This window comes from Pan troglodytes, chromosome 18 (genome assembly GCF_028858775.2).
Source record: "Pan troglodytes isolate AG18354 chromosome 18, NHGRI_mPanTro3-v2.0_pri, whole genome shotgun sequence".
NCBI lineage: Eukaryota > Metazoa > Chordata > Mammalia > Primates > Hominidae > Pan > Pan troglodytes.
In genome coordinates this window covers 78,693,158-78,712,646 of record NC_072416.2, presented here as the reverse complement: position 1 = coordinate 78,712,646, position 19,489 = coordinate 78,693,158, and the positions used below count along the sequence as shown (strand labels likewise).

Below are 19,489 nucleotides of genomic sequence, written 5' to 3'. Positions count from 1 at the left end.
GAAAAATAAGCTGAGATTTGAAAGGGTGTTTTTAATTCAAGTTTTTATGAAGTATCTACTTGGTGCTGGTTAGATCTGGGAGGGGCTTGGGACACTGTCCAGGTATGAGTGCTATGTGACTTTTCATTAAATAAAATCTGTGGGTTTTGGTGGGAGAAAATGCAGGGAGAAGATAGATCCTTGTTTGTAAGTCATTTCCAGATGTGAAGAGAGATGGGGAACCCACACAACTAACTGATTTTGCAGGAGGTGACCATGGTGGTAATTTCAGACACCTCTAAAGAAAGAATGAAGTCATCAGACTTGATGAGGGGAGTAAAGCTGGAAGGATCTAGGGTGGCCTGACAGTATCAAAACTTTCAAAAGGCCATCCCAGTTCTGACTTTAACCATTGCAAATGCAGAATTTGTATTGCTTAGTTCAGTGGTTTCCTAAGTCTGCTTGTATAGCCCTGGGGTTCCATGAGACTCTGGTGAGGACCACTGCGTGTTAAGTGTGGAGTGGCCAAGGGCAGGATGAGAGAATGGCATGGAAAAGGAGCCCCGTCCTGCTTCATGGAGAGGAGCTTTGCTGGCCTTTGATCAAGGTTCTGTGTGAGCAAAGGCTACTGTTTCCTAAAGCAAGGTTTGAAAAACCACTTGCCTAGAGCATGCCCTCCTTTGGGGTTCCTTCTGTCCAGATAGTGCTTTCTCTCTTCTTTCCACCGTAAACTCCTATTCCCCCTTTATAGTCCAGCTCAGGTGTGTCTGTCCTAATGCAGCTTTCCTTAAACACCATGCACACCAGCAGTCCTTTTTCTGCGTTTCCACTGTCCCTCATACTTCATGTGCTGCTATTAACTTACTGTATTGAACATGTACATCTCTGCATGCCTATTTCCCTTATTACACCAAGAGCTCCTTTAGGCGGACCTGACGTCACCCATGTCTGTTCATGGGCATAAAGTGTGCCTGGCTTAAAGCAATTATGGTTAAATGCTTGCAGAATGGGATGCCACCTGGTTAATGGTTCTCTGATTAAGAAGCACACCTTCTTTCCGTTAGAGCCTTAGATGGAGCCAGCGTTTTTATTAATTCAAGATTTCATAAATGGTTAATAATCTCTCTTTGCCTCTCCTGGAAATTGCCAGGTTTGGCAAGAATAGGTAAACATGTCCAATAATATCCCCTTTCCTGTCCTCCTGCCCTCACTGACGGTGTTGTGCTTTTAATTTTTTTTCTTGGCGATACTAGACATTTACTTTCCTCCACTTCCCCTGAGATATGATCGGATACCCAGTGCAAAGGTTCAGAGTTGGTGAACAACTTAAAGCTCATATTGAATAAAAGATCTGGCTGCCGGCACCATTTGGGGCATTGCAGTCTGATGATTCTTTTCCCAGAGATGTGGGACTTACTGATACAGGCCTCCCATTTATGCTCCCCAAAGGGTGCAGCTGAGATGGCTGGAGCCTGTTCTGAGAAGCCGGGCCTTCTGCTCTCCTGGCATTGATCAGGAGGCTCCAGATATTTCCTTGAGGCTATTCAAGAAGCAGAAAGTTGTGCAGGAGCAGATACAGAAGGAGGCCTGTGAGAGTCAGTGACCTGCCTTGATTCATTTTGCAATGTGAATTGAGAACTTCAAGCTTTGAAGCTGCTAATTAATTGGTCAGGATCCTGTCTTGAGTATTTTTAGGAGATTTAGCTAACTCTGTCTTCTTCAAAGGCACTGATTACCTTGCTGGACCTTTTTTGCAACCAATCTTGTGATCCAGGGAGCAGTGTTCCTAAAGTAGGAAAATAGGATGGGGATAAACATTGATCATTTAACCCTCAGACACTGGGCACCCACCATGTGCTAGATTTTTCTGCCAGGTACTGGGATAAGAATAAGGCAATGCAGAAGCTTAATGGACTGTCAAAAGCACAACCAGGCCGGGCGTGGTCGCTCACGCCTGTAATCCCACCACTTTGGGAGGCCGAGGCGGGTGTGTCACGAGCTCAGGAGATCGAGACCATCTTGGCTAACACGGTGAAACCCCGTCTCTACTAAAAATACAAAAAATTAGCCGGGCGTGGTGGTGGGCGCCTGTAGTCCCAGCTACTCAGGAGGCTGAGGCAGGAGAATGGTGTGAACCCAGGAGGCGGAGCTTGCAGTGAGATGAGATCGCGCCACTGCACTCCAGCCTGGGTGGCAGAGCGAGACTCAGTCTCAAAAAAAAAAAAAAAAAAAAAAAAAAAAAAAAAAAAAGCACAACCAATTCACCTTCTCTTGATTGTTGAGTCAATGTAGTTAGTCAATACAGACCAGAAAATCAGTCTGATGGATTGAATTAGTCAACCAATCTAGACAAAATAGAAAAGCTGGCTATATGTATAGGCAGAATGGGGACAGGGGAAGAAGGAATGTTTCAAACTGGTTATAAGTATAGACAGTGGGAGGAGGATAAATCATAGAACAAACTAGTTTTATGTGTAGACATAATGGGATAAAGTGTAGGCTTGGTGAACACACAGAATAGTAGATGTATTCTCGATGGGAAAGTTAATCCTTTTGGCAATTCCAGATATGAGGATGTTCCATGAATGGAATGGTGATCTGAAATCCTGTTGATCCATATGGATGGTTGGTTGCTGGAGATCTGAGGGGCTTTGATGAAAAGATTAGGAGTAACTTCTCTATCAGGTGAACCCCATCAGATATTGTTAAGTGTCAAAATTATGATATTGATTATATTTACAGTGATAACATAACAGCCATGGTGGTCATCTCTCAGCACTTATTGGTTCTCCAGATAGCATTGATGATGGTGATGATGATAATAGCAATAATTGTTGAACATCTACAAAATGTCAGATGCTTTCTATGATTTTTTTTTAGTCTCCTAACAACCTACAGTGCAGGATTCACGGCCAGTATTTTACAGGTAAGGATTCTGAGGTCAGAGAGGTTAATTTCCTTGCCAACTGTCTGGTGAATACGCCACGTAAAGGAGTGGCTACCAGTGTGTGCTGGAGTCAAGTATTGGGGTTTGGGTGCCTCCTTTGACATTTAAGAGCTTGACTGACCTTGGGCAATCTGTGAAACTTTTCTATGCCTTGGTGTTCTTATCTGTAAAATGAGACTGTTGTGAGGATTTAATGTGCCTGTCACATAGTAAATGATCAACAAATGTTAGCTGTTGCCGCTGCTGTTCTTCTTGTTATTTTTACTATTGATGGCCGGGCTGTGAGCCAAAGACAGACCTGTCTGGCTATAAAAAAGTGTCCTTTCTTCTGTACCTCACTGCCTTCTGGAAACAGGGGAGAGTAGGAAGTCAGGTTATTCCATACTGTACTTTATCCCTTTTTTCTAGTGTGTGGATCTCCACCACTCCAGACGCTCTCGGACACCAGGAGTGCTGCTTCGGAAATGCACCTGCCCAGAGTCCAGGTGGCCCATTCTTTTTGTAGCCAATGACAAAGGCAGATGCCACTCATCAGGTGGAAATAAACTAAAGTCTCTGCTCCCCAGTGAGAGTGACACCTCAGTGTCTCTCTGTTCCCCAGAGTCCACCTCCTGACAGGCCCATTAGTGCCCTGTCCTCCTGACTGGCCATATTGGAAGCTAGGGAGGGAGTGACCATGACCCCATTGCTCAGAGCCTCTGATTAATGCTCACTTCCTGAGCTGGCTGTGCTTCCTCCACTGTGTCTGATTAAAACAGCCAGGGGCGACCCAAATATAGCCCAAAATTGTTGGTTAAAGTCTTTTTGGTTTCAGGCAACAGAAACCTACTCTGGCAGTGTACACAAAATGGAAGACTTATTGTAAGACCTCAGGGCTGCCACATAGAATCCAAGTGCCAAAATGCAGCTGAGGACCAGAAAACTGCAGGGAGCCCCTGGAAGGAACACTGTACCTCTCGTTCCATGTCACAATGCACAACTGCAGCATTCTTTTCTTCTCAGAACTGCTTTTTTCTGCTACTCCCATGTGGAGCACACGGCTACCCCCAGCACCTGTGTTTTCCTGCACAGGTCAAGCCACATGGAAATTTTCTCTCTGTCTTCCACATCTAAATACTAAGGAAACATCTCTCATTGGCCTCACGTGGACCACGTCTTTACCACTGACCAACCTGATGAAACTGCATTTGCATATTACACATCAATATGAATTATAGTTGGGAATGTGGAAATGCTAACCAAATGAAAAGGAAAGGGATTACACAAAACTGTGCCCCACAGGATCACCACTCTGTAAACCTATTAATATTTACAATTAAAGATGAGAAGAGGCCGCAGTGAGATGCATTAAATGGCTTGTATTGTGGTAAACTTGTATTTTGCCGCTATTGCTATTATTAATAACAGTAATTGGCATGTATGCTGTCCTGTAGAGTTCAGAATTCAAGGCTGCTGTGGGTGGACATTCTTCACATTTGTAGACAGGAAAACTGAGGTTCAAAGTTGTTGACTCCGCTAGTAAGTCATAGAGTCAGACCCCAGATGTCATGTTCTCTCAGCTGTATCGTATTGTGTCTCAAGTTGTAAAGTTGACCAAAGAGAGAGAATTTTAAAATCAATTCTGTTTGTGGCAGGAGTGTTCTAGGCTGGTGACATCTATAGAGGGAGTCTTGAAACCATATATGGTGAAGGGAAATACAGAATGGAGGTTTCCTGGGGTAAGAAGCCAGGAGGAAGTAAGAAGATTCAGTGTTCTCTTCTATGGGTTCAAGGAATGGCTGGGTGCACGGCTAACCCTCTATGTCAAATCTTGGATAAGAAACATACCAGAGAAGACTTTGAACCTTATGTAGTCCAAACTGCTCAGGGAATGCCTGAGTTTCCATTATTAGAGATGCTTTTATGTTAAGGGAGCCTTCTAGCCCTATGATTCTCAGGATTTGAGAGACCAACTTATATTTGTAAGTCCCCCATTAGAAGAGATTATACCTCTCTGAAAACTGTTATGCCCCACATATGATCCATGTTTTCCTGTCTTTTTGTTTGTTTGTTTTGTTTTGAGACAGAGTTTCGCTCTTGTTGCCCAGGCTGGAGTGCAATGGTTCACTGCAACTTCTGCCTCCTTGGTTCAAGCAATTCTCCAGCCTCAGCCTCCTGAGTAGCTGGGATTATAGTCGCCTGCCACCACACCCAGCTAATTTTTGTATTTTTAGTAGAAACGGGGTTTTACCATGTTGGCAGGGCTGGTAACTCCTGACCTCAGGTGATCCATCTGCCTCGGCCTCCCAAAGTGCTGGGATTACAGGCATGAGATACCGCGCCCGGCCTTTCTTGTCTTTTTTTTTCAACAAAGAATATAAGACCAAATATTGGTTGAATGAATATCTATAGGCATTTCACCTACACATGTGATAGTTTCCATTTCAAGGACATTATATTATTTTCTAACATGAAAAGAGTGGAGATATTTTGCCCCATATCAAACACAAATTGGGGATAATTGTAATTTTTCAAAGACCAAGAGGGGAGACAAAGTGTCCAGCCTTAGTCTGTAGTAATTTTGGCTTTAGAAGAGAATAGGTAATGTATTTCAAAAGCCAGAACATACCCAGTAAAAGGGTCTGCAGGAGGCACCGCTCTGGAGATCTACGTGGGTTCCCGCTCATCCTCTACTGGGATAGTCCAGCTGTTCAGAGATGAAGATTTGGGAGCTCATAATGCTAATGATGTATAAATTCATTTTCAGCTATTTTATTAAGCTGGTCTTTCCAGGTTCATTATCATTAATATTTATGGTTGCAATATGTTCCTCCAGAGACTCTGCAAATAGCTCTTCTATTGTTCAGGTAAAATTTATAGCAAGTTAGGCTAAGAGGGAGCACTATATGAACCCAGGCTTGCACTTCCCATAGGAATTGAAAGCTTTGCTGATGGTTTTGGATGGGTGTGAATCTTCAGTCTATAGGTCCAGCCATCTTTTAGATATAGGTCATTAACTATGCTGTTATGAATCCAAGAGGGAATATGAAGTTGTATGTACCAGAAGGGAGAGAGGTGTGGTGCAAACTTCCTGAGGTCACATCCTCCTTTGTTGTAAGTGGCTCTGGCAAATTCTTCCTTTTGCTGCCACGGTCTCTGCCCCAACAAAGCCTCACAGTTTCCTCTGGATGCAAAGGTACAGGCAGGACTGTGACACAACTACTGTGAGTTTCCTGCCCAGTGGGATAGAAGTGTCTTCCTCCCCTGAAGAGTCCACATAGAGTTCTGGCACTTGTAGCCATGCCATCTGCACCTGCCAGAGATTTCACACTGCTATGTTGCAAATAGGGCTTGAAATTTCTGGCTGTGTCAGGAGGAAGGAAATGGCTTTACCACTTAGCCATGCATCTGATGACAAGCTCTGGGTGGGCAGGAAACTATGGGAAGAAGACAGATTTGGGTGTTAGAATCAAATGTTACCTCTGGAACACTTTAAAACGATGAGCTATTCTGTGCCTCCTAAAAACAATTTCTGGGGATGGTATGGAGGGTTCTTTCAAGGGCATGAGCCCCTGATAATGTCATAAGTGCCAGTTCGATAAGCACGGCCAGACCAATACAAGTCCACATACCTGATGTCTTAAAGACACCTGACACCAGGCTCAGGTGAAATCCTCACCTGTAAAACCAAAGGGTCAGATAGATGATCTCTATGGTTCTTTCCAGGTGTGATGATTTGAGACTCTAAAAAGAATGGATTTCCCTTCACTAGTGTATTTCCTTGTCATTTAGATTCTAGCAAGACCTTGTTTATGTTGGAAACTGTTAGCAGATGCCGAAGCTGTCCAGGGCTGAGTGAGTACCATGTTACTCAGGCTTCACTGCGCTGAAGGAAGAGGTTGAGATGAGGGCAGTCACTCACCTGTGATGAAGACCCACTCTGCAGCTTCATTTCCTGTCATTACAGACAGTGCCTGGGCCCAATCAGGAGGGGCTTATGGGGAATGGGGGGCAGGTGGCACTGGGGTCTCTAGGGAGAGCAAATACAAATTGGATACCACCTAGAGGTCGTGAAATGGAGAATAAGTTTCTAAGAACAGCTAAAAAACGAAAGAGACATGACAACCAAATGCAACATGTGACCCTTGATAGGCCCTTAGACTTTTTTTTAAAAAAAGCTATAAAGAACATTATTGGGACCACTGTGTCAATTTGAATATGATTGCATGTTATATGATATTATTGCATTAATATTAAACTTCTTAAGTATGAAATTGGTGTGGTGGTTATGTAAGAGGATTCTTTAATTTTGGAGAAATACCTGCTATTATAGTATCTGCAGCTTTTATATGCTATGTGTGTGTGCATATATATCTATATCTATATATAATATGTACTTACAGAGAGAGATGAAGCAAATGTCATAAAATATTAACAGTTGGTGAATGTAGGTGAAACTTGTATGGTGTTCCTTGTGCTATTCTTTCTAATCTTCCGTAAGTCTGAAGTCTTTTAAAATAAAAAGTATGGGAAAATGGCCCCAAAGTCAGCTATGTGCCATGGCATAGCTTCCTATCCTACAATCCTTCTGGGTTTATTCATCCCATAGGTTAAGGCAGACACACTCCTGTTATACTTTGGGCTCATCTCCTTATTTGCTCTGTTCTCTCTGCAGACAGAGTCAGCAACCTCCTTATAATTGTGTGGCTTGATGATGTGAGGAACATCAGAGTTATCCCTAAAACTCATTTATATGTGTCTTGGGCTACTCCTCCTCAGCACCCAAGTAACAGCCATTTTTGAGTGACGGCAACAGTGTCGGCAAAAGCAAACATTTGTTGAATATTCACTGTGTGCCAGATATTTTATCTGTATCAGTTCGCCTGATTCTCATAAACAAACCTCCGTTAGGTTCTCTTATCACCCTGTTTTATATATGAGGCGATGAGGCTCCTACTGCTGACAAGCAGTGGAGCCAGAATTTGAAGAATATAGGGCCAGTGACTCTAAAACCTGCATTCCTGACCACGATTGAGCATGTCTCGGCCTGCAGCTTCATTGCAACTACCTAGACAACATTTGCAAAATTTACACGTGCAGGCACTGCTCCCAGGAGTACGGAGTTATGCAGTGGGGCTCAGACATCTGTTGCATACAAAGGTTTGGCTGTTTGGCTTCAGTCTCCCTTGTCTCCCTCAGCCTTGGGTAAGTTCCGTCCATGACCTGTCTCCTCTCCCATCACCACTTGGGAGAGTAAATCCCTTTAACCTTAGGGATTTGGTGTGGCTCTTCCTTTCTGCTGATACCACCGTCTGTCTGGGTTGGCTCTGATAGTCTCACAGGGTACAAGTTGGGGCCAGTGGTGTGGCTGAACTAATAAACTTACCAGGCATCATTCTCATACTTGGCTTCACGTGGAGCTGTGGCAGAAGCTTAGGTGAAAGTGCCTGTGGACCCTTGCGTTGGGTAACCTGTGCCTCCTGTCAAGAATCTTCTGGGTAAGGAGGACAGAGGCACAAGGAGGAGGAGCAGGCTTCAGCTGTATCTGCAATGTTTCATTTCTTATTTTTTGGATGAATCTCAAGAGAATGATGCAGAGGGAAAAAGTCAATCCCTAAAGGTTACATACTGTATTTTTCCGCTTACTTTTTTTTTTGAGGAGGACAGAGTCTAACTCTGTTGTTGCTCAGGCTGGAGTGAAGTGGTGCAATCTCAGCTCACTGCAACCTCCACCTCCCAGGTTCAAACAATTCTCCTGCCTCAGCCTCCCGAGTAGCTGGGATTACAGGCACGCGCCACGATGACTGGCTAGTTTTTGTATTTTTAGTTGGGATGGGGTTTCACCATGTTGGTCAGGCTGGTCTCGAACTCCTGATCTCAGGTCATCTGCTTGCCTCAGCCTCCCAAAATGCTGAGATTACAGGCGGGAGCCACTGTGCCTGGCCTACATAACATTTTTGATATTAAAAAATTATATAAACGGAGGACAGCTTAGTGGCTGTCAGGGGTCAAGGGTTGGAGGGAGGTGCTACCAAAGGGCATCTGAGGAATACTGCTGAGATATTCTGTATCTTGATTGAGTCACTGTCAATTTCCTGGTTGTGATACTGTCCTAGGGTTTTGGAGGATGTTGCAACAGGGGGAAACTGTATAAAGGGCACACAGAATCACTATATTGTTTCTGAAAATTTCACATGAAACTTCAGTTATCTCAAAATGCAAAGTTTAGTTGGAATAAAAGAGGATATAAAGCAAATGTGGCAAAATATTAATATCTCTTCTCTATGGGTTTGGGGTGCATGGAAATCTATTAGATTTGTTATATTATTTTCATGATTTTCTGAATGTTTGCAACATCCAGTAAAAAGAAACCCCTCTGGAGTTACCTACTCAGCCTTGTATGTATGAAACCTTGCCTAAGACTCATTCCTGGTCCCCTCAGACTGGTGTGCTAGAAGCACAAGTCCGAGGGATGGAGGAGCTGCTTAGGTTGGCACTGATCCCAGTGGGAACCATGCTTCTGACTCCCTACTGTCCTTATTTAACCTGGGAAACCACTGAACACTCTTTGAGTATTGAGACTTTCTACTCTCCTTATAGCTCCCACAATGGTCTACTGAATCTCCTTGGTATACCATAGAAATGGGCGAAATTCTACTTCTGTACTTGATGACAGCTACTTCTAGACTAAAATAATTATCACAAGGAGCGCTGTCTTACTAGAATCCTTGGTTTTGTGTATTATAAGACAATAGAGACATATATACCAGAATTCACTTATTGTATCACTAAAGTACAACTTCAAAATATAATCAAAAGGGACTAAATGAGACATGCAGGACAGTTTAGATATAGAAATAGAAAAGAATGTTTGAAGGGTCAGTTAGATTGAAATAGAATTTTAATACTCATGAGAGAGCCAAGTGTTTCCAACCCAGTGTCGCTTAAACAGCCTTGGCCATCGCAGGTCTATTCACATGGATTCTGAATGACGATCAGAAGATATTCCTTATCTATGGAGAGATGGACAAAATGAATTCACCCTTAATTTAAATTTATTCAAGGAATATTTCAACTAGTCTGCTTTTTTCTTCAAAACATCACAGGGACCTTGTGCAGACAGATGGTTTCCCACCCTATCTGCACGTATGAATTACCTGTTCAGTCTTTAGAAAATACCCATTTCCTAGGGCCTCAGAGATTCTGATTTCATTGGTTTGGGGTGCAGTCCCAGGAATGGAAAAAATTTTAAAAAGTCCTCCAAGTGATTTGATGTGTAGCCAGGGTGAGGACACTGGTGTAGGAAAAAACTTTATTCAGTTTATAGGCAATTCTGATTTGATGGATTTGCTGTTACAGAGGTTTGTTCTAGATTAGTTTAGTGGCATAGGTCCCATTGTACAGTCATTTTGTAACATTGCGAACCTAATTCCTTCAGGGAAAGGAGTGTTTCTGTGGCTGATGTCTTCTGGTAGACCTGGGGGATGTACTTTCCTCACAGGCATGGTTTAAGAACCTACAGGCCTTGGGTTCACTGCCTACTTTATCCCCAGGACAGGGAACATTTCTCCCATTCTGCAGAGTCTGTATGCTAAGTTTGCTGAAAATGAGACGTACATTTTCTAAATTTTTTCATTACTAATAATAAATGCAAGTGGGCAAAATTCAACCTGTTCAAAAGTCATGGGTCATATTAATTGCTAATTTCATACAATTTTTTGGTTCGGATTTTTACATTCAAACATCATTTTGTAATAGAAGAAGATTATGTTTTATATTGTATACTAAAATCTGTACTTACCATTCATAGAAACAAGGCTTTTAATCTAGCAAATTGGAAAGATGATTTAACTAGGAAATGAAATGCCAAATTACCTGGAGCTACCATGATTTCATGTTTCTTTGATCTGATCCTAAGAAAAGTCAGGTCGTTCTGAGGATCAATATCACGAACTGTGCTTTTGGCTTTCATTGTCAGGTGATGAAGAAGGCCTGCATATTGAACAGTTGTTGAGTTGTCCAAGGTTGTTCGGATGGGAATACCTATTATGAAATTTAATTTTGGTTAATATTTTTTCTGATTAGAAAAGTAATAAGTACATTGTGGAAGTATTGGAAAACACTGATAGTTGTAAAGAAGAGAAAAACGTGATGGCTTATCCCTCTCTGGTAACAATTTTAGTTTATTTCCCTCAAATCCTTTTGTCACTACGTAGATTTTTAAGTATAGTTGTGTGAAACTATATTTACAAACTTGACTGTTGCTTTTTTCTTCATAAAATTATAACATACAAGTTGTCCTTGTTGACAATGTCATCCACATTATTTTTAATAACTGCATACTTCACTATTTTATGGACATATAATCAATCTCCTATTGTTTGGTCATTTGGTACCTTACATTTTTTATAGCTAATGGGGTGATGATGAACGTTTTTGTGCATAAATCTTTCAGAAGCCATTAACTGACTACTTGAGTACTAAGTTAACATATTTTTATATGAAATGCACTCCCCCGAACATCTTGTCTATAGTGAGTCTGCTCTGAAGTTCTTGATCTGTGACATGGTGTTAGTCTTCTTCCCTGAGGCCACAAACATAAAGGGATATCACTGCACATGCTAGAGGGTACATCAAAAGGGACTCCTCACACAGTATTTCACAAATCTTAAGTTTTATGTTAGAAAATGTGGTAATAAGGATATTGTAGTTTTGCTGTGCATTCCGTGGTTTGCACCCATTTTTGGCTTTATCACTATTAAATTTGGCTACTTGGGTGCTCTATTTTTTTTTTTTTTTTTTTTGAGACGGAGTCTTGCTGTTGTAGGCCCCCCAGGCTGGAGTGCGACGGCATGATCTTGGCTCATTGCAACCTCTGCCTCCTGGGTTCCAGCAATTCTCCTGCCTCAGCTTCCCGAGTAGCTGAGATTAGAGGCACCCACCACCACGCCCGGCTAATTGTTGTATTTTTAGTAGAGACAGGGTTTCACCATGTTGGTTAGGCTGAACTCCTGACCTCAGGTAATCCACCCGCCTCATGCCTCCCACAGTGCTGGGTTTACAGGCGTGAGCCACCATGCCCAGTCTGCTCTATTGTTCTGTTACATGAGTTTAAAACAGAAACTATTAAGTGGAAAATTCTAGCCAGAAGAATATGCAAGTGTAATTCAATTCAGTTGAAATCAATCTAACTCAACTTGGAACACCCAGCATTAATGCCTATTATTTACGAGGCACTGTGCTAGGTATTTTATATATATCGTATCTAATCCAAGATAGCCTTCATATTATTTTAAGAACTACTAGATAGCCAGGGATTTGATTTGCAAATGTGCTTTTATTTTAGGAGGAGATATGAAGATGAATTTGGAATTGCTATCAAATTCCTTAGGTATCCGTATTAAGGGCACTCAAGAAATGAGCCTAACATGGCTCCTGGTTTCCTTCAGAGAATGTAGGTCCAGAAACGATTAAACGAGACAAGCGCTTTCAAGAGTGGAGGAGTGTTACAAACTTAGGATTTTACCAGGTTTTCATAAAAATCTTGAAGACCATCAATTTTGACTTTGAAGACTGATTTCTCTTTCTTTTAAGATAACTGCTATGTCCAGAATGTTTTGCTAAACAGTATGAGGATAATATTTACAGGAAAACCTATTCAATAAATAAAGCATCATAAAAACCTTGCTAATCTTTCATTGTGATTTGTGGGCCACTTTTTCTCTGGAAGGCAGTCAGCTGTCTTGCATACTTGAAGGTCACAAAGCGTGGATCTTTAACAAGCAGAAAATGGAAATGTAGCAAGCATGCAACCTTTGATGGGAACTTTTTGACGAGCAGTTTTATTTTGCATCCTAAGTAGTGACTACCTACTAAGGGTGCAATGCTCAGTAGGAAAACAAGAAATACAACCAGAATAAATTATTTAAAATGTAGATGACAGGATTATGAATCAGATGCTCAGGTCTATTTAGTCTGTTCATGATCCAAGTCAATAAATAAAACAGCTAGCCTTTTTGAATAATAAGTGTGCACGGTGGAAACACATGGAGTTTTTCATATCCGCCATACACACTTGGAAAAAATCAAACAACAAATATTTATTGAACTCTTGCTTGGCACCATGTGAGGTAATTTAAAAAATTATTGAGAAGTAATTTTAGCACATGGTATAAAATTTACCCACTTCCCTTCTGAGAAACAACCACTGGTTTCTTAGAAGCCTTCTAGAGACATTCTAGGTCTATTCAAGAATGTATGTGTTTGTGTTTGTAATCTTCATCTTAATGATACCATTGTCTATTCTGTACTTTGATTTTTAAATTTAATACTCTTTGGAAATTGTTTGATTCAGTACACATAAGTCACTCATCAGTGACTGAATAACAGTTGGTTGAATGGGTGTTTTGTAATATACTTAATATGTCCTGCTGATGAGCATTTAGGCTGTTCCCAATCTTTTACTTTTGTAAACAAGGCTACAGAATATGTCCTTGGTCATCTCATTTCACATTTATACATTTATATATATGTGTAGGATAAATTCCTAAAATGAAGCTCCTAGAACAAAGAGCATGTGCATTCTAAAATCTGATGGCACTACTTTACAATATGACTCCCTGTGATCCTAGTAAGCCGGCACCCATTATTTCAATTTGTCATCTTCAACTGCACATTTGTGCTTTGGTTGATAGATTGTATTTCAAAATAAAAGGAATTGGCTGGATGGCTGTTACAATCTAATGAAACTCAAATGATAGATTGTTAGAAATGTCAGGAATATTTAAAATTAAGAGCCTGTAGAAATCAGACTTATATACATAAGAAAATACGACAGATCTGACTGCCTGGGTGACAAATATACATATTTGCCAGCATCTAATTCAATGATCAGTGTTGCAATATTGTAAACAATGAATGGTTTTATAAATGAGAAACCAATGCTAACAAAAATCTACTCTAATAAAAACGTGTAGCATTGGGCTAAATTGGGAAGACTACTTTACGGTCATCAATAGGAAGTCTGTGTTTCAGTAACAGTGAAACCGAAGGACTATATATAAAATGGCATATGATGATATCTAAATGAATAAGCATGGTAGAAGTCTGACCTAACCACAAATATAATCTGAAAATGCTAAAATGATTTGCCTTGATTTAGCAGACCAAAACCGCTAGTAGAAAACAAGAATACATAAAACACCATCTTAGTTAAATATTTTGGTATTAAATTTCATGGGACTTCCCAAAGCTGAAAAGCTACAAAGCTGCACTGACCTAAATGACGCTTTCATCTAAAATTGAGTAGGTTGTTGAAATTGAGTATTTTATTACATTCTGGTCACGTAGCTTACACCATATGCCATTAATAAACATCCTTGTTATATACTCTGGTTATTAACAATCCAACCATAAAAATAAGCCCCTCATTTATATTTTAGGGAAAAAAGGTTAATTTGGCTTTCAGGTAAAAACTCTTAAGTACCCAGAAACCTTGAAAAGTGTCCTGAATCCTAATACAAACTTATCCTAGTAGAGGTTAATTAGAAGTTAATGGGTATTGAAGGCTGGGCGTGGTGGCTCACGCCTGTAATCCCAGCACTTTGGGAGGCCGAGGCGGGTGGATCACGAGGTCAGGAGATCGAAACCATGGTGAAACCCCATCTCTACTAAAAAAAAAACAACAACAAAAAACTAGCCAGGCATGGTGGCGGGTGCCTGTAGTCCCAGCTACTTGGGAGGCTGAGGCAGGAGAATGGCGTGAACCAGGGAGGCAGAGCTTGCAGTGAGCTGAGATCTTGCCACTGCACTCCAGCCTGGATGACAGAGAGAGACTCTGTCTCAAAAAAAAAAAAAAAAAAAGAAGCTAATGGGTACTGAAAATAATATTTTGTTGCCTTCGGATAAGAGAAGTGTTAATTGAGGAACCTGAGGAAAATAAAGTGAAAATCACTTTTCATCTCACTACCCAGGGTGATCACTGTAACATATCCCTACCCTTCCTTCCCTATTTATTTGAAGTATATGTGTGCACCTGGCCATAGATAGGATTAGAACATGCAGGTGACCGCTTTGTTCTCTGCTTTTTTCATCTAATAGTGTGAGTAGTTTCCCAAGACACTAAATAGTCTTCAACCTTTTAAATAGAGTAATGTTCATCAAGTAAAATTACAGTTACTTTAAAAATTCCCCTACTGTTAGGATACATTTATTTACTTATTTGTTCTGTTTATTTATTTATTGCTATTATATATGATGCCTCAGTGAGTATCCTCATACCTAAATATTTTCTTCATCACTCTTTAGGATAAATTGCTAGGAGTAAAATTGTAGATCAAAGGGGGTGAATATTTTTCAGACCTTTGAGGCATATCACCAGGATTACCTACTTTAGACCAAGATCTTCCAAAGAATCACATTAGATGAGTGGTTCTGGCTGTCACAGGTGAATGCACCTGCACAGGGTTGAAGAGTGTCCCCCTAGACCCCCAAAATCCCCAAATTCAAGTTCAATATAAACCTCAGAAGGTGGCCTTATTTGGAAACGGGTCTTTGCAGATATAATTAGTTAAGATGAGGTCACATTGGATTCGGGTAGGCCCTAATCCAATAACTGGGGTTCTTATAATGAAACAGACAAACAGACACAAAGATGAGAATGCTACGTGATGATGGAGGCAGAGATTGGAGTGATGTGTCTATAGGCTAAGGAACACTAAAGATTGACAACTACCAGAAGCTAGGAAGAGGTAAGGAATGGTCCTCCCACAGAGTCTTCAGAGACAGCATGAGCCTTCGGACATCTTGATTTCAACTTCTAACCTCCAGAACTGGAAGAGAATACGTTTCTGTTGTTTTAAGTTAACAGGCATGTTGTAGTTTGTTACTGTAGCCAAAGGAAACTAACACACCACCTCTATGAAATCACATGGACGGCTCATCTTTGGAGCCGTGGCAGAGTGTATGCAAATACCTGGAAATAAAATCAATGCAACCAGATCCACGTACTAGGGCTGGAATGCTTCCTGGAAATATTACGCATAGTTGGTAACTTACCTGTAAGGCAGATCTTAAATCCTCTCTTCCCCCTGATTATTCAAGCTCGAAAATTTATTATGTTCTATTATCTCTCTCACTCATTTGGCCTTGAGTTGCTAGTTATAAAACAAATGTTTTATCTGTATAAATGAATTAAAAATCCTCACATTCTCATAACTATTTAATTACTATCAAGTATTGGGTATTATGCCAAGCACTCAACAATTATTGTCTCATTTAACAATGAAAACCCCCAGTAAAATAGGTTATTGTGCATACTTAGTGGTAAGGAGTTGTAGTTCAGAATTTAAGCAGACTTTCAGTTGGTAGTTGCTTAATAAATATTTACTGATGGATTTTTCCAAGGCACTGAGTTGGTAATAGGCCAATTCCATGGTTGCACCACAAATTATGTAAAGTAGCTACTCTTATTTTAACTAATGCTCTGGAATTTCTGGCACCCCTTTCCCTTACAAATGTCTGAATTAGCAAAGAAACTAGCAGGAACTCTTAAGAGGTTGCCACCATAGCTGAGCGTGGAGCAATGTGCCAAAGTAAATGTGATGTGGATTCTTAACAAGGATTGTGCAGCAAGAGCAAGTTTCTGGTAAGTCTACAGATTTCATAGTTGGAAATATATAGGGCCTTCTTATGCTATATCCACAAAGACTATATTATAAATGATATCGTTAATTCTCAAAGATTTTTAAATAAAATATGTTCAAGGAACAAGTTCCATTTAAAATAAAGACTGAAATTCTGTATGGTTCATAATGTTGAAACACAAACAAACTACCAACAATGATATTCTCCCTATCTTCTATATGATAGTTTTATTGGCACTTCTGAAATGTTGGAAGAGAATTACCAAAGCTTTAAAAAGTAAACAATGTATAGTGCTTCTTAGGAGTATATAGACATTTTTAGACATGTCTTATTCATATTTATGTCCCCAGATCTTAGCAGAGTGTTTGGCATATAACAGATACTCAATAGATGTTTGGTAAGTGAATGCCAGAGCTAAAATATATAAATATATTTTTGATGTCAAATTCGAAGATGTTTGTCTTAAGGACTAACACGGCAAACAGGTTCCTGGTTGGCTTCTGTGTGTCAAGAAGACAGCCTGTGATATATTTACCTTCTGCATTTACAACCATAGTTCCAATAACCCCTTTATGACTCTGGATCCTCTTTAAGGTTTCCTCCACCTCTGCCTGAAAGAGACCAGGAAGATAATTAACGAAAAGGGCCCTGTGGTAACTTCAACCCTAAGGACAATAATGTTTAGAAAGATACCTACTCTCCTATCTCCTTAACCTAAGGTGCCAGGTGTGATAATCTCAGATTTTTAAAAGACAGCTTTGAAATTGTCAAGTCCCACATAAATACCTACGTAAGACCTCCTGGATACAATCCTGACGAATCTCTTGGCTTGAACCCTTGTAGAGACAGAGAGCTTACTGCCTCACAGGAGTTCACTCCATTTTTATCTGTTTCCATTTACTAGAAAAGTATTCTTTACATTGCATGGAAACTTGTCCCAGATTATCTTTCATTCATTGACCCTGCTGTATTCAAATGAAAATTTCTTTTCTACATTATAGTGCTTTAAATATTTATAGAGCTATATCATGGCCTCCCTCTGTCTAAAAGTATTCCTTATTGAGAAATCTTATTTTCATGAATGTGACCTAATCAGTTGAGATGATTAAATTTAAAGGATAGTCTATAAAAACAAAGTATTCCAGGATTCTAGGATTTTCTTGATAACTATAGCTTGCGTCTCAGTGCAAGCTGAATGTTCAACTATGAGTGATTATTCTGGAATCTATTATTGTGTTTTAAACTCATTCGGAATCTTATGTGTAGAGTGTATTGTATGTTTTCTTCCCCTCTAGAAAACTCAAAGACAAGAATGATCTTTTCCAAACCTGCAAATTTTTCATGACTGAGCAATCACTGGATATTTTGAATTCTGCAAATTCTCTTGATGAGGGTTTGCTATATTCTTTTTTCCTCAGTATTTCACAGGTGAACATTTTGTTACTTCAAGATAGTTTTCCTTTGTACTTGGTATGGGCAGGAGCACTGATTTTCTCTATTTCAGCATCAGAGCCAATGTTTTCTTGACTTTCGGCATTTGTGTACTAGATTCATGATTCTTGCCATTATGAATGCCATGTATACTATTTATCTAGGTGTTCTTTAAATTATCTCACTGCTAAAAGCTTAAATAAATGCATTTTAAGAGGAAACCGTATGTCACTACCACAAATGGAAACCTGACGTTATTCCTCATAAATAGAAATAACTGTAAAATGAACAAAATGAACAAAATGAAGAGAGAGCCTATCATTAAATTCTACTGCAATGAAAGCTCTGAGCCTGAGGCCTGCTCTTCGGATGAAAAAATGGAAATTTCCAAATGACCGTGGTATTAAGGACCTAATAGCAACAGAAATTTTCTCCTGTATGTAGTCTGAAGGTTGAACAAAATGGAAGAGGAATAACTTTCTCACGATGTGATTCACTCTTATTTAGCATTTCTCGGCCATCTTATGTAGCAACGAATGTTTGCATCTGACTTTGAGAAACACTACACTAAACCGTAAGCGTTGAACAGGGGATCAATAATTCACTGCATTTTGGGCAATCTTTAAGACGATGTCCACAGCTTCTTACAGCCACTGTGTCCTCATTTATCTTTCTCCCTTTACGTATCTCCCAAACTCCTTTCTTTTCTTTCCCTAGCCTTTCCATTTCTCCACCCAGTTGTTTCTCTTCTCATGATTTGTAAGTGCTCCTAGTATAATTTCTTAATGCCCATCTCCAATCCCCGTTTCATTCTTCTCTTAACGCCCTTTGCTTTCCACAGTCTCTACTTTTTTTTTTTCTTACCTCTTTTTCTGGGGGGAAGGGGGGCGGGTCTCCCATCACTTCTTTCCTTTTTTTTTATTTCCCTTTCTTCTTTCTCAGTATCTTCCCTTCTCACCCTTCCATTCCCTTGCTTTCCCTGTCCCACCTCTTCCTTCTCTCTAAGGGTCTGATTTTTTTTCCTCTCCATCTCGGCCTCCCGCCCCCTCTTTGGAAACTTTCCTGGCTCCCCGGATTTCTCACTCCCCTGAGCATTCTTCATCCTCTCAATCTCTCTCTTCCCTTTCTCAACATCACCCCTCCCTATGTACCATCCCCGCGAAATCAATTCCCAAGACAGCTTCCACTCATCTAGACATCTTCTTGCCCCTTTCCAAGGTCTCCCTCTCGCCCCTCCAGGAAGATCCTGGAGCCACCAGCCTCCGCCGCGGCCCCTGGACCGCCCGTGCCTGGGTGGGCCCCAGAAGCTGGGTGCGAAGGTCCTTGCCGGTCGGCGTGCTTGGAACGGCGGGGCGTGGACGGAGACCCCAGATTTACCATCGCGGAGGCCGCGAAACTCTGGGCTCAGGCCGGCGGCACAGCCTCCCGGGATGTCAACAACGCTACCCGCCGTTGCTAGGAGACAAAGAAGGAAGTGGCCCCACGGAAGCGTCAGGGCTGCGCCTGCGC

The 19,489-nt window shown here is 40.8% G+C and overlaps 1 protein-coding gene across 7 annotated transcripts; it reads right to left on the bottom strand.

Annotated features, from left to right (window-relative positions):
- Positions 1 to 1,041: 1,041 nt before the first annotated feature.
- DYNLRB2 (dynein light chain roadblock-type 2) lies at positions 1,042 to 19,489 on the bottom strand. 7 transcript variants are annotated; one of them, XR_010152641.1, is made up of 7 exons: positions 19,358 to 19,444; positions 17,085 to 17,160; positions 10,781 to 10,948; positions 9,814 to 9,918; positions 8,292 to 8,484; positions 5,535 to 6,342; positions 1,042 to 1,765 (listed from the first exon to the last, which is right to left on the bottom strand). XR_010152641.1 is itself a non-coding variant. In XM_511124.7 (4 exons), exons 1-4 carry the CDS (start codon positions 19,358 to 19,360, stop codon positions 9,875 to 9,877), a joined length of 291 nt encoding a protein of 96 aa, XP_511124.2. In that variant the 5' UTR covers positions 19,361 to 19,444; the 3' UTR covers positions 9,789 to 9,874. The 7 variants fall into 7 exon arrangements, 3 of the variants coding, with proteins under 3 accessions (XP_511124.2, XP_003952941.1, XP_009429565.1); XR_008539833.2 differs by lacking the exon at positions 1,042 to 1,765 and having other exon boundaries at positions 4,265 to 6,342; positions 19,358 to 19,489; XR_008539834.2 differs by lacking the exon at positions 1,042 to 1,765 and having other exon boundaries at positions 4,265 to 6,342; positions 19,132 to 19,418.

What these genes read in the sequence shown, in the direction of transcription:
- DYNLRB2 (XM_009431290.4), bottom strand. Translation starts at nt 18,880, where the DNA reads ATGGGAGACCCGCCCCCCTTCCCCCCAGAAAAAGAG. An exon ending in TATGGTTGTAAATGCAGAAG is followed by an intron (nt 10,949 to 17,084) that starts GTAAATATATCA and finishes ATTTCATAATAG; the next exon opens with GTATTCCCATCCGAACAACC. An exon ending in TGAAATCATGGTAGCTCCAG is followed by an intron (nt 9,919 to 10,780) that starts GTAATTTGGCAT and finishes ATCTCTCCATAG; the next exon opens with ATAAGGAATATCTTCTGATC.